At 41.3% G+C, this 25,892-nt stretch overlaps 1 protein-coding gene across 1 annotated transcript; it reads left to right on the forward strand.

Moving 5' to 3' along the window:
* Window positions 1–2,321: 2,321 nt before the first annotated feature.
* Window positions 2,322–25,892, forward strand: LOC102034755 (neuronal acetylcholine receptor subunit alpha-7-like). Its single transcript, XM_031063198.1, has 6 exons — window positions 2,322–2,412; window positions 3,616–3,783; window positions 5,453–5,647; window positions 6,942–7,028; window positions 19,942–20,064; window positions 25,198–25,892. The coding sequence occupies exons 2-6, from the start codon at window positions 3,729–3,731 to the stop codon at window positions 25,680–25,682; spliced, it is 945 nt and encodes a 314-aa protein (XP_030919058.1). The 5' UTR covers window positions 2,322–2,412; window positions 3,616–3,728; the 3' UTR covers window positions 25,683–25,892.

A 25,892-nucleotide genomic window follows, 5' to 3' on the forward strand; every position in this document is an offset into this window, starting at 1 on the left:
AATGTCTGGTAGGAGACTAGAAGTAAGTGCAGAAAATCAGCTATGCTTCACTGATACTATGGGCCTTTTGCACTCTATGGATTTGGCCTTACCCTTAAAGAGTAACAAAAACAAACAAGCATCAGCTAACAGATTTTTCTAGTAGCCCATCTGATCTTCCTTTCTGTAGTTCCACAGATGTCTTCTTTAACTTTTTCTCAGTGAACACAGAGAGGAAACTATTACAGTCTCTTCAAAATTACTGTATCTGCAGGAGAGCTACTGTCCTATATGTGTCATAGTGTTTCTGATTGAAATAAACAAATGGATTTTCATCTCACTTCCATTATCACATATTTTATAAACCTCTCCATCATTCTTCTACTCTGAACATTCACTAATCTGTTTTTCCTTCTACAGAGATGAATCTAGCTCTCTAGACAGCATTGCTGCAGTGTTGAATGAAGTGGAAACTCTCTAGACAGCTGTTTCCTTAATGCTTTCCAGGAGAAGGGGATTTGGGGTTTTCTCTAATAATATCTTAATTCTGGACTTATTTTTTTATCTATTGCAAACCCCAGATGTTGTTGTTCAGCTCTGCTGTCTTACTAGATTTTCCCTCTTATGTCTTTCTCTGACAGTTTTCAGGGTAATACTTTCTAATTACTCAGATTAAATTTCATTTTGCTGCTTTCCAGAGTTCACCGTGATCTATATTCCATTCCAAATCCTCACTACAAGATATCCAAAGGAGGCCTGGAGACACCCAGATTGTTTAAGTGCTTTTGTTTACCTCAGCTTTGCCTCTTACTGTCTCTTTATTCCTTTTCAGTGTCTAAAAATGAGGCATACAGCTTGGTCCATATTCTGTAGTTTATAAGAACATGCTGAAATTCAGATAGATACCAGCCTGCTCTTAGTAAGAAAAATAGATTGATTTGATGCAGTTGGCCCTTCACAAATCTGTGCCAGATGTTTCACCCCATTTTCTTTGAAGTTAGGCTGATATCTATAATTTCACCTTTAAAAGAAGTCAGAATTCTCTTTGATCTCCCCTAATTCACCATGCCCTTCCCTCTTCTCCACAAGCTCTCACAGATAATTGTTAATGCTTCAGAGGGTATTTCGGCCAGTCCTTTCAGTTCTCAAGAGTAAATTTCATCAGCTCAGCTGAGTAGAATCTCTCTTATCTACATTTCCTTAACCTGTTCATCCCTGTGCTGCCATGGGCTCCTGCCACTGTGTGAGAATGGGTTGCAAAGACTGAGGCACACAGGGTGCAGGATACTGCAGCTCTCTGCATCCTGTTGTTTTTTCCCTTCCTTTCCTCTTTTCCTTGTTCCCTTGTGCTTATAAAATGTACAAAAATGTATAAAATGTACAAAAATGTATAAAAACCCCTTTTTGTTTTCTTTTATGTCCTTGATAAATATCACTTGTTCTGGACTTAGGCTTTTCAGTGTCATCCCCTTTGTTTTGTATTGGGGACTGAAGACTCAAGACATGAATAAAAAGCAGATCAGAAGAGTAATGGAGGCTCTGAATTTTTAAAATCTGGTTGAAAGACAGGGTGTGCAGGATGGTGTAGTCATGCAACACAGACCTGCACATAGCCACTACAGGCAAGGCTCTACAAGCCAGGGGATCCCTCTGTGGCTAATCTCTTTCTAAGAGACCCTCTGGAACAAGCCCCCAGACCTGCTTCTTTGAAGAATTGTGTCCTTGTCTGGCTCATTACCCCTTTAATTATCTCAGAATTTTGGGATAGTAAAAAAATTCTCTATTCTTGGTCCCTCCTGCTGTTGGAGTTTCAACGAATCTCCTCCTTCAAGCTCCTAAAATAACTTCTCTCCAGTGGTTTCCGCCAATGCTAGAAGCAAACTCTTGTCTGCTCTACATCTGAGGAGACTGCTGAGTTGTTATGTTGGGCCGCCAATGCTGTTACAATGTATCTGTTACTACAGATATCTGGGTGAGATAACAGATAAGGTGATTTATGTGGTGAGCTGGCTCATTTTGACAAGTGCCCTAGAAAAGCCTCATTGTCCCAACTGTCCAGTTTTTGGATACAGCTAATGTGGCACTTTTGCTTCTTTTCCTTCTGCCTTTTTTCTGAGACGTGCAACACTCTGCCTCTCACTTCTTTGAGGATATTGCAGCATGCAAGCAGCCTGCGCAGGTGCAGGCTGACAGTAACTACGAGGAACCGAGATATTTATCAAGGGATACTTCACCCAGATGTAGGAACTTAATTCAGCCAAAAGATTCTTTTTATGTTGACAGTTACATCTTTACTTGCACATCAGCTTGCTTTTTCTTTATTTTGTTCCGTTTTGTTTATACTGTGTTACAGCGCAGATGAAAGATTTGATGCAACATTTCACACAAATGTGCTGGTGAACTACTCTGGATCCTGCCAATATATTCCTCCAGGTAGGGCACAGAGAGTATTTGTTTACTTTTACTGAAGTAATTTCAAGCAGCTTTCCTTCATGAATGAAACCAAGGGTGTTTAAAAGGCCTCTGTGGAAATTTTGCAACCTAATGTTTGCAACCTTGCAAACATTACTAGACTGTCTAATAATGGGACAGACCCACTATGAAAATTTAAGTCCATTATCAGTGGCATTTACACTTTATGAAGCAGTAAAATATTCCTCTGAGCAGTTTGCTCAAAACATCCAGAGGCCCCCCTAAGGTGTCATCCAAAGTAAGGTGTGCACTATGTCATCATGTTTCCTGTGCACTCCAGCTAGGTCTCTGTTGTGTGAAGTGTGAGCAGAGGTGACCCCAAGAGCAGCCCTCGCTGAGCATTGAAGCCTTTCTTGCCAGGCTGAGGCTAAAATCCAGGTAAAAAGACAAGCTGGAATTGGTCTCAGCCAGTGGGGCACAGGTCTCAGTCTCTTTTAATCTGTGTTGCTGATTCCCTGCCACACCAGGGAGTCGCCAGCAAACACAGAGGCTATCCCACAGTTGCTCACTGTGGTGGACAAAAAATTCCTAAACTTTGTGTCATAGCATAGCACTGTCCCCAGGCAGATCCACAAGGCCCAGTGGGGATCAGCAATCATTCCCTGATGGCTGCTTCCCTGTTGTTTCCTACCCATCAGACCCCTTAAAACATCCCAGAACATGAACTAGACACATCCAGAGTTAAATTCAAGGCTTGGTTGCCACACAGATGATAAAGGCCAGCACCGAGCAAGGTTTAGGACAACAATGTATTTTCAAAGGGCTGTGGGTCTGCAGCATGGCCTGTCCAGGAACTCCTTTCAAAGAGCTGGTCACAGCACAGTTAGTCCCTGGGGTGTACTCTTTGCTCCTGTCAGACCAAGCAACACTGCCTGCAATCTGCTAGGGCCAGCTGGCACTGGGAAACAGGCTGGGCTGCTCCTGGATGGCCACAGTGTCCCAGGCAACCTACCTCAAGGATGCAGTGAGAGAGATCTTCACTGGTGGAGGAAGGGAAGTTATTCCACTCATGGCAGCATCTTCCACCTGCAGTACTTGTTTGGTTACCCCATGACTGTATCACACAGATTTTTTGAAGAGGAAACTTGTCACAATCAGAGGCAGATAAGGGTAAGATGAAATGCACCCTGCACATGCTTGATCATGACTGATTTCTATCTACAGGCATTTTGAAGAGCACATGTTACATTGATGTCCGCTGGTTCCCCTTTGATGTGCAGAAGTGTGATTTGAAGTTTGGCTCCTGGACTCACAGTGGCTGGTTGATTGACCTGCAGATGCTCGAGGCTGATATTTCCAATTACATCTCAAATGGAGAATGGGATTTAGTGGGTAAATTGGCCAACCTACAAATTTTCAATAGTCTAATTTTCAAAGGCAAACCTCAAATATATAGAAATTATCAATCAGTTGGACATGGAACGCAGATATTAAAAATATAGATCTAAGAAGAAGCAAAGAAATAGGAAAAAAATCACATATCAGAGACAGCATTTCAGCAATGTTCATTGAACTGTGTCTGAAAACACTGTGTTCTGAAGCAATTGCCTGCCACTGAGTACATAAATGAAAGCTACTAGTCCTGACACATCTGAGCAGTTTGTCAGTACTAAACTTGGATGTGTTTCTTGTAGGTGCATGGAGTACTACTGTCACATTTACTCGAATACATCAGCAAAAATGATTGGTGTAAAAAGTATTTCAGCAACACTTTTACATAAAAGGATCTTTCTCACCCAGAAAAGCATCAAAATGTCTCCCAGTTCATAACATGCACAGATTAGTATGTCTCTCTTCTATGCTTTGGAAGGTATCTGTATTTTCAAAAGAATTTATGTCCAGAACTAGTTATTCAGAGAACTAGTAAGTTATTTTGAACTCATTTATGTAGCTGTAAGTCACAAGCAATGTTACAGAAATTGATGGAACTTAGACAACTGCAAGGAGAGGTTATGAAAAATACATTTATCTTCTGGTTTGGATATACAGACAAGGAAATAAGTGCCCTACAACTGCATGCAGTATTTTTACCATGCAGGGCATCTGAGAAATTATATTCAGTTTTGTGAGAAGCCAGAAGACTCCACAGTAAAATGCTCCTAAAGTCCAGCTATTTTAGAGCAATTCTCCCTTCCAGTTCTCCTTTACAGTGGGTATTTTTGTCCAATAACTTTGCATATCTGATTAAGAGTTTGTGGTTTATCTGCCTTCAACCCTGACCGGGGAGAACAAAACAGGGACTTATTTAGCTCATACAGCAAAAGCATTAAATAGCACCTCAGGCAAGCCATAGCTATATCCTTTAAAAAAACTTTGCTAAGCCTCTGCCAAAATGCACACATTGTCATATCATCTGTCATGTCCACAGAAACAAAAGAGAAGTGAGCAATTTTGGCATGAAAGACACAAGGTGCTGACTTCTTCCATCTCTCCTGACATTTCCAGTGCTCTTGCAGTCCCCATCATGGAGTATGTCAGGCAATCTGCTGCAGCAGGATCACCATGGGCAACCCTGTGGTACAGCTGTATTGAACAGCTATGCCTCTTAACCTTCAAATATAACAGACGAGCTTAACTTGGCATCCTTTTTGAAAAGTAAGCCTGTCTGTTTTTTCCTGACCAAAAAAAGAGCAAAAATGTATAGAGGATGATAGAAAAGTAAGAAGCAGTGGCCTTGTCACCCAGAAAATCTGCTGCACGTGCTAGTGAATATCACATCAACAGTATGTTACCATTCACAGGATGTAGGAAGGCAGAATGCACATTGTTGAGGTTGTGATGCTCAGGACTGTTTTGTTCTGGCTCAGATGAGCTTTATTAGCTAAGCTAGACTTGAATAACTCAGAAGGCATGAAAGCAAACCCTAGAAAACACAGAAGGTGGACCAAGAATAGCAGAGGTGACACTCATTGGCTCATAAACCATCACTTCTTGGTCCAGTCCAAGGAGGTTACAGGGAGTCCTGCATCTCTCCCCAGTGCTCTGATCATCCTGTCTGTAGGTGTCCCAGGGAAGAGGAATGAGATGTACTATGAATGCTGCAAAGAACCGTACCCAGATGTGACATACACCATCACCATGCGTCGACGCACCCTCTACTATGGCTTGAACTTACTAATTCCCTGTGTTCTCATATCTGGCTTAGCACTGCTTGTATTCCTTTTGCCAGCTGATTCTGGGGAGAAGATTTCTTTAGGTAAGTGCTAAAATATTCATTTGTTTTATAAGCGTCCTCTAAAATAGGAAAATAAATACCTCATGGCCCTATGTTGCTCAATGAAGAAAGATTTCACTAGAAGAGCAATAGAAGTACTTTTTTGGTTACAGGAGCAAGGGTAACAGCTTTCTGTATGGCATTCACACATCCTGTGCTACATATAATATCTTGTGGCCTGGGAGGAAGCTGAACTTGTTGCTGGCACAGGCGGCAGTGATAATATTCTGTCATGCCTGTTGTTATGTATTTTAGTACATCTCAATGCATTTCACAGCTCATTGACTCTTGACTCTCTTTTTTAGATGAAACATACTAGGAAGCAAAGAGTGGAACAGCTGTGAACAGCAGCAGCTGGGCACTGGATTTTCACCTTAAAAATTAGCTCCCAAAACACCTAGTCATGTGTCCCCCGTGAACACAGCCATGGGAAGGGCTAAATGAGATTTATTGTTGTGTGTGTTGATAAAAATGGGAAGAGTCTCCTTCCAAGAGGAGATAGGCAAGAGCTGTAAATACAGCAGACTGGGCCAGCTGAGATCTTAAGAGTTAATTGTGCATGATTCTGTCTCAGGACAGAAACTTCTAAATCATATGAAGTGTCCTCAGTGGGGCTTTTTTTGGTTAAAAAAAAGGTATCTGAGCAGCCTGCCTTACAAGAAATAAAACACAGGCTATCAGGAGTACAATTGCTGTCTATGAAATAAAGGATGGGTATAAGGAAAAGAGTTATTTGAGCTGAAGTACAATGTTGACATAAAAATAGGAGCTAATGTTCATGCATTGACCTTTTGATTTCTCAGTATCAGGATGGTTAAGTTTAGCAACAGCCTTTCCACATAGAATAAAGAGCTTATTTTAAAACAGACTGCATGTCTTTGAGGGATGTTATATAATATGTAATAGCAAAACCTAGGCTGCTGTCTGTGCAAGTCTCTCCTAGCTCTTAACAACCATTTGGGCTTTGTGCAATGTTTCGGAAAAGCACTGTAGTTCACCAGTTTTGCAAGCTTCATTTCACTCAGCAAAAAAGATTTCTCCATTACTTTTAGAGAAGCAAAGTTTTGTGTATATTAGAGAAAGTGAAAAGAGAGCAGATAGAGTTGAGTCTAAAAACACTCTCACTTTGTGGAAGTTCTAATCTTCATTGACATTAAGTCATGGGTTTGCCTTAGCTGTATATCAGGACAATGCTATATTTAACAGCAAAGACATCAGAGGAACAGCTGCAGAGTTCATTTACCTCATTCTTCCCAAATATGTTCCCTCCCTCCAGGTATCACTGTCCTTCTTTCCCTGACTGTATTCATGCTGCTCGTGGCTGAGATCATGCCTGCAACTTCTGACTCTGTCCCACTAATAGGTAAGTTGATTTTCACTGCTTTGTGCACTGTGATGCCTCTCAAGAGCTGTTCAAAGCCAATTTGAGGTCTGACTCTTTGTTACTCCAGTTTTGCATTCAGCAATGTCAGGAATGTCAAGCTGGATTTCACCATGTGCATGTATGAAGAGGACCTACATGAGGTTACAGAAAGGCACTGGAAATAATAGATAAGCAGTTAACTGCAAGGATTGAGAGGACATAGAATCTACACTGCAGAAAATTAATTTTTCTTCTTCTGCATCACACCACCTCCCTGCAATTACACAAATCCTTCCTGCCTTCCCTCTTTCCTCAATCTGAAGAACAATTCAGGATGCAACAGTCATAATTCAAGTATGTCATTGAAGCATTTTTATTGTGTACTGAAAACTATGAGGCAGATCATAATTTTGGGATTGTGGCCAGACAGACATTGTTACAGCCTCTGTTTTTATAGGACTGCCCCTTTACCTTGGTCTCATGGGGCCTTATTGCAGGGTAAACAAAATACACCTGTCCTATTTTACAAAGTAACAAATGAACACTACCTAAAAGACCTGTGAGTACAAACCATGACTAAAGTACATGTTCTAGACAGCAGAAATGAACAAAATAGTCAAAAATGTATCTAGGTGCTGATGGAAGATGCACCTCACATTTGTATAATGGAAGCCTCAAAAAAGTTATATAATAACTAGGACAAAAAAAAAGCATTTACTCAGACAGCTTCATGATCTCTCTTCAAGGCTTTAAGACTAGGCCTGACTCTGAGGAAGGATATAAGCATGCAACAGTAGGGACAATGGCACCCATAGGCAAGAGTTTCTGAAAGCCTCCAAAAACCTTACTCATCTCAGTGAAAGTCAGCAGGACTCTTGGCTTTGAGTCATACAGGAGCATCCAAAAAACTAATGAAACCTCTTTCTGAGCATATACCTAGGACACAATGGAGACAGACACAGTTCTAAGAGAAACTGGTGTGCAGGGAGGAGACACAAGCCATCTTGAACCACTGTTGACATAACTTTGCTGTGTTTAATACATAACAAATCTCATTTAGAATTTGTAAAGGGGCACACTAGCCTATGGCCAGTCCACTAGCTTTAACCTGAACAGTTTCTACTAATACAGTCTTCTATCACAGAAGGTAGGATTTGTACCGAGAAAAGCTATGAATAATCATGTATTTTTACAGACTTTGATGTTGCAATGACAGACAATTTCTGCTTATCAGAGAATTCCTAAAGTTGCTGTAAATGATATCTACTACTCTCTCATTCTGCAAATATTTTAATTTGTTATTGAAGACAACCATGTTGGTCAGACATGATTTATTCTTATTAAACTTTGGATGGCTGTTCCCGTCCCCACCCCCTTCCTCAACTGTCCAGAAATGTTCCCCGAGGACTTGCTGCCTGATTTACCCAGGGACAGAGTCAGAATGACAAAGCTCTTGTTCTCTGGATTGTCCTTTTGAGAGGTGGATGCAACATCTGTCTTTCTCCATATCCTTGGTCTTGCAATGATCCCATTAGGATTCTTGATGATCCCATGGATTTGGGCAGGTTCAGATCTCACAATCAATCCATGAGTCCTTCCTTACCTATTGCTGGTTGTGTTACTCATCCTTGAACCATCTCTAAACACAGAGATGTCAGAGACCTTGATGGTGCAAACCAAGGCAAACACACTGACTTGACCTTATCACTGTTCACTGTCACTAAATCATCCCCTCTTTTCAGCAGCAAGTCCATGTTTGCCTTGTTTAACTGTTTGAATAGTGCTTGTGTGGTGATAGAAACTCTTCCTGTTGCCTTTGATTCCCACACCAGCTTCAATTAATGAGTTTTAACATTTCTGACACCAACCATAATGACCAGATAATGCTTCCAAATTTTCATTTTGTAGCCTGTCTCTGCTTCCCACAATGCCATCTCTTCTACGCTGAAGCCCTACCATGAGTTCACAGTTTAGCTGCACTCATCTACTGGTGTGTATACCTATTTCTTGCATTTGGAGGCACTGTGCTTTAAACTCTTGCAGTTTTCCTGTGCTGCTTTATCTTTCAGAGCATCCCCTGTTGGGATCCCAGCTACTAGTTCCCCCCAAAATGACAAGTCTCTTCACCTGAAGTCCAGGGTCTATGCTTTGCTGTTCTTAGTCCTCACTCAATTAATGGTCCTGAGCTTCACTATTTTACAATAACTCCAGCCTAGGTTGCCACTGATTATTATGTTCCCAAACAGTTCTTCATTGCTAGTGAAGCACAATGTGCACCACCCCTGGTTGTACATTATATATGTGCTGCCTTTTCAGTAGTCATCAGGATAGATCAAGCCCCTGGTGGCAATGAGGGTTTGTGAGACAGAGGTTTCCCTGAGCTGTTTTAAGGAGTCCCCATGTCCACTGTGTTTGGATGGTCTATTATGAACTGTCACCACAGAATCACTCCTTTTGGCCTCTTCACTGAAGCTGATCCACAAGTTCTCCAGGAGCTCTCATCCATCCAGACAGAAGGCCCTCACACCCAAATGGCTCCTTCATATAACTTCTTTTCCTGAAGAGCTTCTGGTAGTGAGAAATGTCCCTCAACATCTCAGATTTCCAGTAACATTATTTTTTTACAACTATGTTCAGAATTTCAGTTGATCCTGCGTATTCCCCAGACTTAATGCATTTTCTCACTCTGGAGGTGAGATCTTCCACCTGGTTTCACAATTCTTGAGGTCTTTCTTGCTCTGACTACCCAATACTATTTTTTTCCACCCTTGTCTGCTACTTCTGCATTTACATTTGGGTTGTTACCTCCCTTCCACAGTATTTCTAGTTTAAAATCCTGCCCTTACCTTCTTGCTCCACTCCAAATTTGCAGGGAGACTGCTTATCCATTTGGCTTCTGCACCCAAACAGCTCTTTTTCAGTAAGTGCTCAAAGCTGGACTGTGCACTTTTACATGATCTTGAATTCTGAAAACCTTATCCTTACTCTAACAAAGTGACATAGCATCCTTTCCTCGCAGTGGTCTTACAGGTGATCTCACAGAGAATATTTTAGCTGCTGAATAGAATATGCCAGGTCATGATCATAGTTTTTCAGTTTTTCAGTGTGATCTCTAGTTCAGTTAAATCCTCAGAATTAATACGATGAAAAGAAGCATATTGGAAAGCTCATTCCAGTTTTGAAGAATCAGCATGGTTAGCAGCAGGTTTCAGGAATAAATAAGTCTTCTAAAGCATGTGATTTGTGAAGGATGCAGATAATTTGATCCTGAAGTAGAAAGATCCCATGCTGATATGCTGAAGAGTCACTGTTATTGGTCTTCATGCATCAGGGTGCAGAGATACTTTGAAAACGTGACTCCACATGCTTTAAAAATCTGCACTATATTTTTAGGGCCTGAGTTTTTAGAAACAAGCATGCATCCATACCTCTCTGGATCTGCCTGCACCCTCACAACCTTTGCTATTTCAAAGCCACTAATGCCTAGCATGCGTGCTTTCTTCTTCTGACCTCAGCTTTAACTACTGAACTCTAATAATGTGGAAAAATATCACAGCTGCTGTTGGAGTGTCTTTATTGAGGTAGCAAAGGAGAACTGGTCTAATATGACACCAAGAAAAGTACGAGCTTTTGTGATCTGGAATGTATTTACAGAGTAATGTGGAAATCATAAGTTAGTTCCTCTTATTTGAGGGGAACTTCAAATTATATTCATAACAAACAAAGCACCTATCAGATTAAATAATCAGAAGGATGCAAGTGGGACAAGACAGCTGCATTTTTGTACCTTTGCAAAGTGGGTCACCCCTTCCTTGGTATGTGTTCTGGATTCTCTGTCTGTTTATAAAGCTACCCAAAGCAGAGACTCTCTTACTCCACACATCCAACTTCCCCAGATGAGAGATTCCTATTTCTCAGCAGCCTACCAACTATCATGTTAATATATGTTAAAACAGGTCAACTTCTTTTTCTGTAAAGAGCAAGTGACAAGACTTGACCTAGGAATCAGTAGCTGGCTGCTCAGCACCTTAGAGCACCAGAACCCTGCTGCTCCTGCTGCAGGGTAGAGCTTTCATATGTTCCAGTTGGACAGGCTGCCCCCCTGCTCTCACTCAGCTTTCTTGGCATTTGCATTTACATCAGTACCTCCTTGCCCAGCAGCATGCTGGCTCCCATCCTTCTCTAGCACACCGTCCCTTTTGGGGAAAATATTTATTTTCAAAGCCCAGTTTTCAACAGCACACATCTATGCAAAGAAAGGCACCACAATATTTCAAAACTTGAATCCTGCCCTTCCACAGAGATGCCAATGAAAGGAGAAGGCTGAACCAGGGAATGATGTCTCTGATTCTGTTTAAAACATTAGTCACCCATAGCTCAGCAATTAGCTCAACCATTTAAGTAAAAAAGGGTCGAAGGCCCATGATATCTACAAACACAACAGTTTGGCTAGAATCCAGCGTATGTCAACTTAATGAACAAAGATTCTTTCTCTACAGGGTACTGGAAGTCCCTCCTGGCACTTAAAACCTCTAGAGTGTAGCTCCTAAAAGCCTTTCAGACCATGGCTATACAGCAGCGACTGTGTCCTAAACTTACCCTTTCTACTGTAGCTTAATCATGCCTTGCGGGAAGTGTGTCTTGCTGCAGCCATGATTTTACTTACTTTTAATTTTTCTCTTTAAAGTTCTTTTACCAAGAGTCCATATAACTCCAGTAGGAAACTGGAGTTCATTACTTGAGGAAAGTATATACAGAAATGCAGAGAACTCCAGATGTACTACACAACTAAATTATTGGTCTGACTGTGCTAATCGTTGGGTAAAATCATAAAGCCTGTGTGATACAGCTCAGGTATAAGACAATTGGTTTTTTCTCTTTTTAAAAACCTATGTAATTATGCAGATTTGTTCTGCACTATAAATGCCAGTAATTTTGTGTGGATTTCATGCACCTTCCAGTCCTTATTATTGCACTTATCCAGTGCATTACATAGGAAGACGTAACCATGTCTGACTGTGTTGATTTCCTGGTTCAGCAACTAGATCAAAATTGAACAAATACTGCTATTTACAAGTACTGTTATTTTAATTAGAGCCTTTGTACAAGATCAGGCTCTGCCTCTTGAAATCAAAGGACTAGGTAATTCATCTGAAAACTACATTGGAGGTATTTAGCTCTACACTGTAAGGACCATTTTTTAAAAATAAAGATATTGTGATCCATGTTAAATGAATGGTTGAAACCAATTATATTAGAGGTATTTTCAAACCTAAATGATTCAATTATTCTAGGTAAACAACAGTGGACAAGGATCGGGTTTTGGTAATGGTTATATGGCCATTTCTCAGGAAAGGATGATTTCTTTCCTTAGGCAATAGATATATGGCTGAATTCCTTTAAAGTCTTCATATCCCTGATCTGTTTCATAAAACAGTGTTTTCTATCCAAAAGCAACCTTATAATTAAGCTTAGGAAATCATGCATTAAGAAGTCACTAAGGAACAAATTCCTCGAAGTCAATACAGATTCCTAACTACAACTCTTACATTTAATTGCTATCCTTTGGCTGGAGCCTCCTTAAGATTACGCAGTTGGTGGTCATGTGGTCCCATATCCAGTGGTACCAAATAAAGCAGTGACCAGAATCAAATTTATCATGCACTGTTGTAGGGAACTCTTCAATAATGCTTCATGATAAGTTGCTAGTTTGGGCTCATAGACTTAAAAGAATTAATCTCCTAATGTAATACTTAATTCCTACCAAAATCAGCCAGTTTTTCAGAAAGACTGATCAAGCCACAGCCCACGTTAAGTCAGACGTGGCCAAAAGCCATTGCTCTGGAAAATTTAGGCCAAGCCAGTGAGGAGCCTAGCCAATACACCTTCCTGACTATTCTTTTCCCCTGCCTGCAATATCACCTCCAGAGGGGCAAAACTTTTGGGGCCACATGGCACTGTCTGCACTTCCCCCCCCTTCTGGCAATTCACCTCTGTTTTCCCGTGCTGCAGTCCCACCACTGTGAGGACAGGGTGACACCATACAGAGACAAACCCAAAATGCCTGCTTTGAAAACTTCACAGAGCTCTTTGCACTTGTATTGAGCTGAAGCTCTGCAGGCTTTGAGTTCAGGCCCCAGGCAGCACAGAAGGTAGAGTCACACAGAAAAGCAGCCAGCAGCACCCACGGCTGGACTCTTTCAGCTTTTGACTAAAGCTGCAATAAGCTCTGACTTAGCAGCTCTCTGTCCATCCTAGCCCATGCTCTGAGGAAGTATCATTTTCAAAGTACTTTGTCAAAGCAGATAAAGCATGCTTCTGCCCAAAAGCCAAGTCTTGAAATGAGATATTCAGATGTATCAGGCCAGTCAGATGATTTGTTTCTTTGGTAAACACTTTTTAGACCTTGCAATTTGAGGCTTCCCCTTGCACAGTAGAAGTAGTTAATAATTTCTGATTATCTTCCATGCCAAAAAAATTTCCAAGTGCTGCAAATCCTTATTTTCTACCAGCTCTTTGCAAAATAACACCACTGTATTTTTCTTTAAAATGAGTTTATAGCAGAAAGTGGGGAGCACCAGGAAGCTGGTATGTAGACAGTGTTTGAAAGGTTCATAAATATGAGGAACTGGCACTTCCTATGATTAACATTCATGTGATGCCTGACATTTTGGCTGGATGTATCAAATAATGCACAATAAAAATAAAGTTATCTCCATTTTCAGTTAGCAAAATCGAATTTCTCTGTCTTATTTTGCTAAGCTCCTCTGCTTTTTTAAAAATCATAATTTACTTGCTACTTAGGGCTCCATTATAATGACATTTTCCAGCTGTGTACCATCCTTGCTGTTCCTTACCATGCCTACACAATTTCAGTAAGCATGAACACTTTGCACTGTAGTTAAGTACCTTTGCAGCAGATGCTTGGGGTGATTTCTTGAATTTAGTTGTAGAGCAAATGAGACTGGAAATTACTAGGACAGGGAAGCAAAGTGGTGCTTTGTCACCTTCAGGAGTTACAGATTGTTTTAAGTTAGGAACATAAGGCATTAGTTGTTCTCACTAGAGAGAAAATTAGATTAATCTGTACTATAGTTTTTGTCATCTTACAGTATGTTCTCAGCTGATGCCATCTCACTTTATTCTGTCCCTATTTGAGTTTTTGGAGTGCTTTTTCCCCCTATCCTTTCATGGTCCTGCCTGGTACCTGGTCAGAATCAGGCCCCTACTCAATCTCTTTCATGAAACAGAAATTCTCATTCATGGCAGCTCTTACAGTTTCATTCTCCATGATCAGTGATGCTTTTCCAAAGCCAAGAGTCTTGGATGTTTTTTCTTTACAGAAAAATGCAGTCAAATGAAATTAGAGAACAGTTTTACTTTTCAAACTCCCATGTCTATTCTTCAAAAGCAAGTGGAAGGAGAAGAGTTTCAAAACACAAGTACCCTAATCGTATGTCCACTTATGTATTTCTTTGCTGTCTTTGTACAACAGTAAGTGATAAAGAGGCTTTCTCATCTGTCTTTGGTTTCTTGGTCTCTCAGTAACTCTGCCATTACTGTTTTTAGACAGTATCTGCCAAGCACCAGGCCTCATCCCTACCACAGGAGAAAAGAAGAAGGATGGTTGGAAGCTGCTCTGCCAGTATTGGAGATTTTCATTAACCTGCACAGGCTTTAGTTGTCTCACCTGGGCCATTTCCAGAAGTAGGAGCAGTGAATATCTCATTCTGAGCTTGCAAGAAGCACAAAGCCCTGAATGACTGAAATTACCAGACTTAGAGTGGCTCTAACCCAGTTATTCATTTCACACGCAAAACCTGATGTTTTACTGAAAAAATAGAATAGAAACAGGAACACCAGTGGAAGGCATCCAACACACAACTTGATCAATGTGAATATTTGAGCACAACACTTTCCTCCTTCCCCTGGTATTTCACAGGAACAAGAAGACTGTGACTGGTCACAGTGCAGATACACTCTCTTTCTTGTGATTGAGTATGTTAGCAAATCTGGGTCAGATGATAACTGCTGGCATGATATTATATGATTGATAAGATATATGATATGATATGATATGATATGATATGATATGATATGATATGATATGATATGATATGATATGATATGATATGATACGATATGATATAATATATGATATGATATCACTGTTCCATGACAAAATCAAGGCAAAACATTCATCCTAGGGATTCTGTTTTGTTTACCCTAATCAGTCCTTCAAGTTAGTCAAGTTCCACTTTAACAGTATGTCTTCCAAAACATCTCTAAAATAATGCTAAGGTGCTTCTCTAACATCAGATAATGACACAAAACATCAACAAATGGTTCTGAATGCTCTTCAAATTATGAATTGCAAATCATTGCTATATTTTTGATGTAGGTGACATCAGAGTATGCCTGCAAAGAACAAATAGCTGTTCTCACTGACTTTTTAGAAGATCTTCTGACTATCTGTGGTTTTATTAGATCCATTTTGTTATTATAACAGCACCTGATAATCTTCTGATTGTCCTGGGACAGATGATGACAGCTCCTAGATATTAAAACTGCTGTCCAAATTGCTACATAATGCCTCTGGCAGAGAAAAGGAAGAATATAAATTGTACAAGAGCAAATATTTCATACTTCTTGAAGATCAATCAAGCATCCAAACCAGCTGTTCTGTTCACTCACCTCTGCTGAAGAAAGCATCCTACTGGTTTTAAAACCTATGAAGAGCATTTAGAAGTGACTGGTACAGACCTCAGTATCCCTGAGGAGTGTTGAGAGTCTCCTAACACAGGTTGTCTGGTGCATTTTTCTGGCTTGTGGCAGCTACCCAGAGCAGACACTTCCAAGCTCTGCCTCAGAGCAGGTGAATTATCAGCAACCAGATCCTTGGTGTTTCACATGCACCCTGATCTGGGGTTGCTGTTCCTGACACTTCCCACAGTAAAGGGAATTGTTAAAGATTCCAAGCTAATCTAGTAACTAGGAGTTACAAGTAGACAGAGGGATGTTTAGTGGGAATTAAGCATTTTCCTCCTGCAGTTTAAGTAGAAGGGGGTTAGCTTCTTTGTAAAATCAGATTTGCCTTTGCCTCCGCCAACAGACACGTGGGCATAGGACTTCGTGGGGGCAACAGCTTCAAAGCCCTAAATGAATAAAAAGGATTTAGGATGGTTCCTAAAATACTGGCAGAAAGGTCTGGTGGCTAGGCCAAGGCTGTTGCTTGGGAGACCAAAGCTCATTACTTGTCTCCCCCATGCCCCACCTCACAGGACAACATCCTATTTCTGTGCTCAGCAACATCAGTGGAGACCCAGAAATAGAGTTTGCTCATTCAGGGCAGAGTGGGGCTAGGGTAGAATGAGTGAAGATTGAAGTCCTGTGGCTCCAAGGGCAGTGTTATCCATGAGCATTGTAGCTTAATCCTTTAAGCAGAAAGGCTTCTCTGCTCACAGGGTTGCTGGAGAGGGCTGAGTCATAGTCATAATCACAGAGGGTGCCAGAGGTGATGTTGCGTTTCCCTGTGGGGAACTGCAAGGAGTTCTTTTAATAATGGATGGTCAGGAATGAAATTAAGCCAAATGAGGCAAATGTTATATCTGAGAACCATTTATTGGTAATGAAAAGACAAAATAAAAAGGATTTACTCTACTAAAGAGAGCTAGAGAAGATAGAGCAAGAGGAAGAAAAATGGGAGAGAGGGAGAGAGAGAGGAGACAGAGGGAAAAAGAGGGTGCTACCTCCAGAGGTTGGGGAGTGCCCTCACTGTCCTGAGGCTGTGCACACTGCCTGCCTGTGGACCGATCTCGCAGTGGCCGGACACGAGGAGAGGGGGATCGGGCAGGAGGGCCAGGACCCTGCACAGGTTCGCGGCGAGGATCACAGTGGCGGGCAGGGCTGGACGCAGGTGGCTCAGGCAGGGACACAGAGACAAAGCAGGCAGGGCACTGCTCAGGGACACAGGGAGGCAGGGCAGACATGAGGGTGAGCAAGAGCCAGCGAGGGCAGGAGAGCCCAAAGGTCAGCTGGGGCCAGGGCAAAAGGATAAGACTCAAGAAGCTCCCAAAAAGACAAAAGGCAAAAGACAGAACAGGCCCTAAAGAGCCCCAAGGCTTATAATGCTGTTACTTTTTATGCCCCCAGCTCCTCCCAAAGTCTGCCTGCTGACAGGAGACCATTGGCCCAGTCTGATGTCCCAGAGCAGTCCATCAGCAGAGACCTTTTGCCATCTGACTGGAGAGTGTCTCTGGGGTACAGTGTCTTCAGAGTTCCCCTGCTCATGCCTGTCCCATATGGGACATGAACTGGTGGCCAGGCAAAGCCTCCCCAGAGACAAGGCTTTCTCCTAGCTGCCTCCTGGATGTGGCATATGTGCAACCCCTGCCCTGTGTGCCTCTGACAACCATTGTTGAGGCATAACAAAACTGAATTCGCTTCTCACAGGTGAACAGGGACAGCAGCCCTTGTAGCTGTCACCAAGTGATGGGTTTTACCTTGCTGGTGCAAGGGCAAAAGACTGTCAGGAACAGAAATGAGCAGACTGGAAGATTAGGCCATGCTTTTAAGGAAGTGCATGGAGGACAGCACAGGAGTCTTCCTTATCAGTTCTCCTGCTGCAGTAAGACTATGTTTTTCTGCTGCCAGGAAAGAGAGGATGTAGGATTAAACCCTGGAAGAAAAATCAGAAAATGCTGAGTAAGTAAGGATATAATTTCAGAGCCATACCCTTTTATTTTTTTTTTTTTGCCTTGTGGGCATACCCACTGAGTTCTGAGGGCTTTCCTTCCCTTCCCTTACAGTAGAGTGGTCACTGAATCTAGACCCAGGGTCTTGGCCATCCCTGCCTGGTTCTAGATTGTAAGGGCAGCCAGATTTTCAATCAAGGGGATGCATGGGCATGTGATCTAGCAATTCCTTTGTGATAATGGCTATTAGTTCTACCTTCTCCTGTCACACGAAAGGAGCCAACAGCCTTCATCATAGCTCCAGCTAGACATGTGAAAGAGCAGCAGCTGTGGCAGTCATTGCTATATTTTTCCTCCTCTTTCACTGTTGTCTCTTTAGGATTGGCAGAATCCAGCCTTAGAGCAGTGCTGGGCATTTCCAGGACTTTGCGACTTTCTCTCTGAATACAGCACCTGCACCTACCTGGTGGGCATAGATCTACCTGCCAGATTTCAGAGATATCTTGTACACATTTGACTGCCTCACACTAATGCATAGGGCTCAAGTACTATGCCCTATGTCCTCCATCCTTACTTTCCAACTGAAGACTTCAGTGTGCCTTGAATGGGAGCACCGCGTTCCCCCCCTCAAAATGCAGATGACACATCTCCAACCTCTTCCTTGCCTACCACCAGGCAAAACTATAAAATATCTTTCTTCATGGGTCCCTGGCTCTCTTCTGGTTCCCAGTCTATTCTGGAGAGAACTGTTTTCTATTTAACAGCTGTTCTATACAGCAGTTTCCTGACATCTGTTCCTGGGTTTACAGCACAAAAAAACCTGGGAGCATCGATTCCTTTGTTAATCATTGGCTAGGATCTTGAGTCAGATATTATCAGGTTGTTTACAAGTTTAAACAGGTGACTAATTTTCCAAGGATATGTGAAAAATCTTAACTAAAGCCATTTTAAATGGACTATTTCAGGCCTTCGAAGTCTGGTGGCATCAAAATGTGTTGAGTTTAAGGAAGTTATTTACTCACTCATGGCAGTAATTAAACCAACAATGTCAACACTGCTGTGTTTCTGTAACATGGGCATGTAACAACTTTCGTGAAACCTGGTTTGCTCTGCTTCTGCCTACTTGTTGACTCTCCTCTCTATGAATAAGTGCAATAGAGACCTTTAAATTCATCTCACCCTTGGGACTATTCTTCTAATCTAGATACATAATTCATTTTGTCATGAAAAGCCATATCTCTTGAAGCAATTGCAGCCTTGTTTTCAGGAAGGCCTTAGAACCTCATTATTGTAGACAAGCTTTTTGCTCCCAAAGCAGCAGGATTTGGTATTAAGAAACACAGGCAGAACAAAACTTGCTTTGGAGCTTTGATTGATTTTTTTACTTTTCCTTCAAGCTGCAGGAGGGAGGGCTGGGGGTTGCAAGAGGCTGCAGTCTGGGGCAGTGTGATGTGCTCTCCCACATTGCACCATTATGTGTGCCAACAGTAATGTTCCCTGGTATTTTGCCACTGAAGCCTTCAAATGTCATTACCCCTGTGGGCAATTCTGCTTTACACTCCGGTGCATCAACCTCACTTCTGGCATGAGGAAGCTGTACTGTCACTTAGGAGATGTGACTTCAAGCCTCAGTTCTGGCTTTCAAGATTTTGGTTTCTTTCCTGCACAGCAGATTAAAATTTAGCATTCAAGGAGGTTTTAGTGTACTTTCATAGAAACTGGAAGTAGTGGTCATGAGTGCTAGGAAGAGTAATGAGAAATATGCCTAACCACCTGGGAGCAGTGATGGGGTAAAAGTGGGGAACTGGGGACACTTTTTGAAGGGATGCAGAGGCACCAAAAGGACAGCATCTCCCTCCAGCACCTCTGCGGTTACCATGGAAGGCTTAGGACTGGGAGTGCTGGTGTTCAGTGGGTGTTGTCAGCTCAGCTTCTTACTGTCCTGGCAGCAGGCACAAAGGTGTTCTTACTGTGAGGCCCTACACTCCTCTTCAGGGACAAAACCCAAACAGTTTTCACCTTCCATTCTGGGCCTTCTCTCACAGGAGAGAAGGGAGCTGAGCAGATACACACCTCAAATGCTTCAGTGCAGCAAACCAAAGAGGGTGTTCAGATGTGATGCAGTGCTTCTCAAATGTAGATCTTGAGGCATGGCCAAGGAATATTATGCACTCCTTGTATTTCCGCTCCCTGTAACCAAGTCCTCCTTTTGCTTGCAGCTCAGTATTTCGCTAGCATCATGGTCATCGTTGGTCTGTCTGTGGTGGTAACAGTGCTGGTTCTGCAGTTTCACCATCATGACCCCCAAGCAGGAAAGATGCCCAAATGGGTAAGCAGCTTTGGTGAGAAACATTCAGGAGGTTACTACTGAAAAGAAAATTGTCTAAAAGCTACAGTAAACTTGTTAACTTGTTATAGGTGGGAGGCAGAAGTGGTTTTCCATTAATTTGGAGAGTCAGTTACAAACAGCATCGTTGATGCTTTTGTTTGCAATTGAAGGGAAACAGCAAGCATACTAAATATGCTTTTCCACTAAAACCAGTTTTTCCTATTCTTCATTAAAAATAGTTCCTCCTATTTGGCCTTTGTTTTCAACCTTATGATGGAGTGACTGAGTCATTACAAAGTTATCTCATTCACCACCCACTTTGCAAGTGCAGACCTTTAATTTCTTATCCAGCAGACAGTAGTACTGACAGAATGTGCTAAACAAACACTAGTCTCTACTGGGCAGTTAGTCTGCTGCCATCTGATCTATTCCCAGTGCATTAGCATGTGAGCCCTCTTTTCTCTGCAGCAGCAGATTTTGTCAGCCCAGAGAGTCTGGCACCAATGCCAGCTGGCATTCAAATGGAATGTTTCCTTTAGATTTTCAAGTTAAAAGAAAATTATATTCTTTCAAGTTAAAAGAAAATTATGTTCTATCTATTTAAAAGATTTTAAAATAGGCAAGGTATGCTTGTGTTCAGAGAATGAAAATGGACAAAAGCAGAAGCAGATTGTCACAGTCAACTATCAACTACCACCCTGTTTGTAGGAAACTGGTTGTACAACATCCTCTGATATCTTGTTCACCGCGCTTTTCATGCTACCCAATTATCCTGATATTTCCCAATTATTTCCCAAAGTGCTGTATGATTAAAAAAACCTCTTACTTTCAAGGCAGCAGAGAATGTGAATTCTGGATGAACTTGCTTGTAGGCAAAAGGGCACAAATATGGAAAACATTTTTCAGATATCTTCATGGACAGAGTCTGCAGCAGTGTAACAGAACCCATTTTATTGCTTTTTGAGGAGCCCAGACACAATGGCTCATGTCAGTCCTCCTCACAGGCCCTGCAAGTCAGCTCTTGCTCTCTACCAGTCTCATGTTTTCTTGTCTGGAAACACAATGCATGGCAAATTCTCCTTCAGGAGAAACCTTGTTCAGTGGCCTGACAGCTGAACTGGCATACACATTACACAACATGCCATCAGGAAGCAAAAACTGTGGAAAGCATAACTGGGAAGTGCAGATGATAGACTGTAAAAGGTGTAGACCAGACAAGTTGACAGGGCTGAGGGAGCTCAGGAGGAAAGGAGTTAGAATTCGTATTAATCTCTATTCTTTTTGTTGTTGTTTTGGGGTTTTTTTTTGGTTTTTTTTTTTTCAATTTTGCCTGTCCACCTATGTCAGGTGTTTCTTACAGACACCTTGAATGACTTTTGCTCAGTAAAAAAAAATCTGAAGTGAAGAAGTAACTTAAGAAAGAAGAAGAATTTTTGCATTACATTTTTCTGCATTTCCAGTACCAGCTGCTGCCCTTACCATTTACTTACTTCCCACAATGTTCTCTTCATGCCAAGGCCAGGCATCAGCTTATTGCAAACTCTAACCCTGATTAATTGAATACTGTTACAGGATTGTTCTCACCTCCTGCTTAAATGGATTTGTCTGCTGGAGTCAGTTGGAGGTCAGTCAGGGAGGCATTGGACAATTTGGGACGTGTGGGAGCTTCTGCAGACCCAGAAGATTTGAATGGATGCATTTCCTAAACACAGCTGCTTTCAAAACCATTTACAGTTGAGCGGTTTTTTTTCCTGCCTGTCTCTCAAGGGGTTTGTGCTTGCACTTTGCAATAGAAGAGGGAGGAAAGTGCCTGTTAGTGTTTATCCTCTCTGTAGGTGTTCACTTTCCTTATTCCATTGGTTAGAATTGTGTCTTCCTTTCTATTAATCTTTGATGACTTGCAAACCAGCTTTTTCCAAGAGAGGAATTTAAATCCAAGGTGTTCAGTCAGGGCATTTGTTGGCTACTCACTTGAGAAATGAGAGCTGCTGGCTGATGAACGCTTTTGATAATGTCTGCTGAGCTAGCATGGAAAAAAACACTAAAGAAGGCCCAGCTGAGGAGCTATTTGGGAGTGGATAACATCAGGTATGGACTACAGCTCAACTGACCTTTCTCTACTGACGGCCAAGACTGTTTCATGGTAAAGAGATATAGAGAGACCAAGTACTGAGGGAAGAAGGGGTTTTGTGGGAAAAGGCAAGAGAATTCTGGCTCTTTGTTGTGCTTAAAGCAAGTTTGTTGTATTTCAGGCTTCTCTGTTGATGTGGTTCAAACTTGGACATGCGCAGTTCTTCTAGGTGCAGATGTCCGTTATCAAGAGAGCTTTAACTGGAGACTGTCTGCTCTGGGCTAGGCCAGGCTGGTGGCTGTGATGGAAGCTAGTGGTATAGCTGTATTATAGATAGGAGAGGCTCACAGAGGGGTTGTTGACCTGTAAAGACAGCTGTACCTGTGTACTTCCTTCATAGAATTCCATATATGACAATGCAGGTGAAAGTGTACATTCATATTTTCATACTCAGCTGTAATCTAAAAACCTGTATACTTCAGCGGTCTCTTGAATTAATTGGTATGATGAGAACAGATTGATGCCTGAGTGTCTGTGTTTTCAAGGAAATAGGGCATTTGAAATCCAAGCTAATTAAAAGCTGTGTTACTGTCTTCTGGGTATTTATTTTTCTATGGGAAATGGGTTTGACTGTAGTTATAAAAGTAATTTCCCTAAGGAATAAAAAACTCTGTCTTGAAGGAAAAAGCAGCATTCCTATATAAAAATGCTTTTTCACCTCATGTATCCTTTCAGAGTTAAGGCAGACATATTAACATTTTCTAATAAGAAAGTTTGTCTGACTAAGTGTTTTGGAATTTCACACTCCTAGAGAATTAACTTCTCTCTCCCCTTTGCAACTGACACTGTTGACACATTGCTAGAAATGAAGACCTTTATTTTGTTCCATGTTGTCCCATTTTATGTCCATGAACAGTCTGAGCACATTATAATTAAGTAAGTCCAATTAAAGGCAGAATTAGTTTTTTAGGCTGCAACACTCTGGGTTACTATTTGTTTGTGGTGACTATGGAGAAAATAATGAAATATTTAAAGCAAAATAATATGAATAATGGAAAACAGTCTTTCAGGACTTTCATAGTTTAAATCTAGCTGGCATTTAAGTACCAGACAGCCACTTGCTCACATCCCAGGTCCCTTCCCTTGTGATGGTGAGAATAAAACTCCACCACTTTGTGGGTTGAGAGAAGAACAGTTCAATAATTGAAACCGAATACAATATAATAATATGAATAATATTGTTTATAATGATGAGTAACAATAATAAAAAATAATAACTGCAATGATGAGAGAGAGTAATAAAGTGCAAGAGAAACAAGTGATGCACTATACAATTGCTCACCACCTGCTGACTGATGCACAGTCTGTTTTTGTGAAGCAATTGACAGCCTCCAACCAACTCCCCACATTTTATATCCTTTTGGAAGATCCCTCTGGCTAGTTCAGGTCAGCTGTCCTGGCCACGCTTCCTCATGTCACTGTATGCACGTGCTCACTGGTAGAGCACAGGAAATTGAAAAGTCCTTGATTCAGGGTAAGCACTACTTTCCAACAACCAAAACATCAGTGTTTCATCAACATTATTCTCATACTGAATCTAAAACACCATGCTGTTCCAGCTACTAGGTAAAAAATTAACTCTATTCCAGCTAAAACCATGACAATGATGAAGAACAAAACATTCACTAGTGGGAGAGAAGTGAAGTGGCTCACAGAAAATGGTACACAACTGTGACATAGAAGAGCTCACATCGCAGAATTAAAAAATTGTGTAACTGCCTTTCACTGGTCATTGGTTTTGGCTATTATTATGATTGTTCCTATCTGTGATTACTTAGGCTTCCTCCTTTCTGAAATTATGCTTGTCATTACAGACGTAGCTCCTAGTGCTAGCTGTAATTTACCCATTCCTGTATCTGTACCATGCAAACACAGGAGTCAACTTTTCCTGCATCTAAAACATCTTTGCAGTCAAAGTGTGGTCCCAAGTCAAACATGACCAAAGTAAGCAGGATTATACAGGGGGTCCTTGGGAGTCAAGGCTCAAAGGAAAAACCAGAGGCCACATCTGTTTCCTCCTTGATGTCAGATTATTTGGCTTGCAACCAGGATAATAAAGTCATCAAAAAGGCCTGTATGCATGGAGGGTCCCTCTCAAGCACATTGTAAATGCCCTTTTTGTATGCATAACACCTGGAGGATCTTATAATTACAAGATTTTGCTAATTTAGTTTGCTGCTCTTCACACAAGACATTACTGAATCCACAACCTTTTTCCTGCTAGAATTTCCAATAGGAATTCTAGCAGGCTCAGGGTCAGACTAAACATCTGAAGGTCAGTTCATTGGAAAAAATTTCTGGAAGCACTCTCCGGAGTTAGCTCACCTAATGACCTTGACAAGAAGCATATGAGGCACAATCTGCCATGTGCATGTTAGAGCATCTCGTGATGCACCAGCACATAGGAAAATGACAGCAGTTAATAGTGGCTGTCATTAGATTTTGAACTGCTAAATGTAATTGATTTATTCTTTTGAAAAAAAAGGCTGCTGTAATATGTGATTGAACTCCTCAAAGAAATATAAAATAGCTTTCAAAAAATCAATGAAAACCCAACCAAGGTCTTTTATTTAGATGTAAACAGTAGCAATGGGGATGGGAAATGTTCTAGAATCTGTCATATAGTGATTTTTTTCAGCAAAATCTAAACATTGACACCCAAAAATATTTAACTGTATCTCTTTCCTTACAATCTGAGAAATGTTTGAAAACCATGCAGCCAATTTTGGGCTGTCTGCTCAATTGCAGACATCTCAAAGTGTTTAATAAAGATGGGTCTCCAAGGACCATTTTGTAAAGTAAGATTTTACATCTCTTTTTCTTTATAAGCTAAGTGGGCATTGAACATCCCTATGTTCAAGACAGATCCAAAAAAGGGCTATCCTTAGTAGAGGGCTAGACCCTCAAATAAACATTTTGAAAGCAGATAGCTGGGGAACACAGAAATCCATCAGTATTTCTAAGAAACTGTGCAGATTAACTATAATAGTCACAAAAACTTTTAAAATGCTGAAGTGTCTCATAAAAAACCTGGGGAAAACATAAAGCCCCTCTCTTGCAAGTACAGCTATTCCAAGCAGCAGCTGAGTGTGAACAGCATGGAAGTGAATGTCCTTCCCGGGCACCAGTCCAGCAATGGCAACACCATCTACAGCTACCACGCCATGGAGAGCCCGTGCTGCCCGCAGCAGAATGACCTGGGCAGCAAAGGTGGGAAGATGACGTGCCCCTTAGCAGAAGATATTGAGCTTGTGCAAAAGAATGCTTTAATGGACACTCTTCCAGTGATGGTGAAGATCCTGGAGGAAGTCCAGTTCATAGCGATGCGGTTCAGGAAACAAGATGAGGGTGAAGAGATCTGCAGTGAGTGGAAGTTTGCAGCTGCTGTCATAGACAGATTATGTCTGGTTGCATTTACCCTTTTTGCCATCATTTGCACATTTACAATACTCATGTCTGCTCCAAATTTTATAGAAGCTGTTTCAAAGGATTTTACATAAGGTTTTCAAAGATGAGCATGATAATCAAAAAGTGAATATTGCCAGTAATTTTACTAGATAATTTAACTCAAATAGAGAAGTGTACTTATATGTGCTAACATACACAGAAGGGGATTAAAATAATTTCAGGACATAATTATTCCTGATGTTAGTGATTGTAGTTACTGAATAGTAAATGTATTGAACTTCGTTACTTATTTCATAGACTAG

This window comes from Geospiza fortis, unplaced genomic scaffold (assembly GCF_000277835.1).
Source record: "Geospiza fortis unplaced genomic scaffold, GeoFor_1.0 scaffold274, whole genome shotgun sequence".
Taxonomy (NCBI): Eukaryota; Metazoa; Chordata; class Aves; order Passeriformes; family Thraupidae; genus Geospiza; species Geospiza fortis.

Excerpts from the sequence above, each read along its gene's own strand:
- LOC102034755 (XM_031063198.1), top strand. The coding sequence starts at position 3,729 with ATGCTCGAGGCTGATATTTCCAATTACATCTCAAATGGAGAATGGGAT. Across the intron at positions 5,648-6,941 it reads TGGGGAGAAGATTTCTTTAG|GTATCACTGTCCTTCTTTCC; the intron begins GTAAGTGCTAAA and ends CCCTCCCTCCAG. Across the intron at positions 20,065-25,197 it reads CAAATGGGTAAGCAGCTTTG|TGTCTCATAAAAAACCTGGG; the intron begins GTGAGAAACATT and ends AAAATGCTGAAG.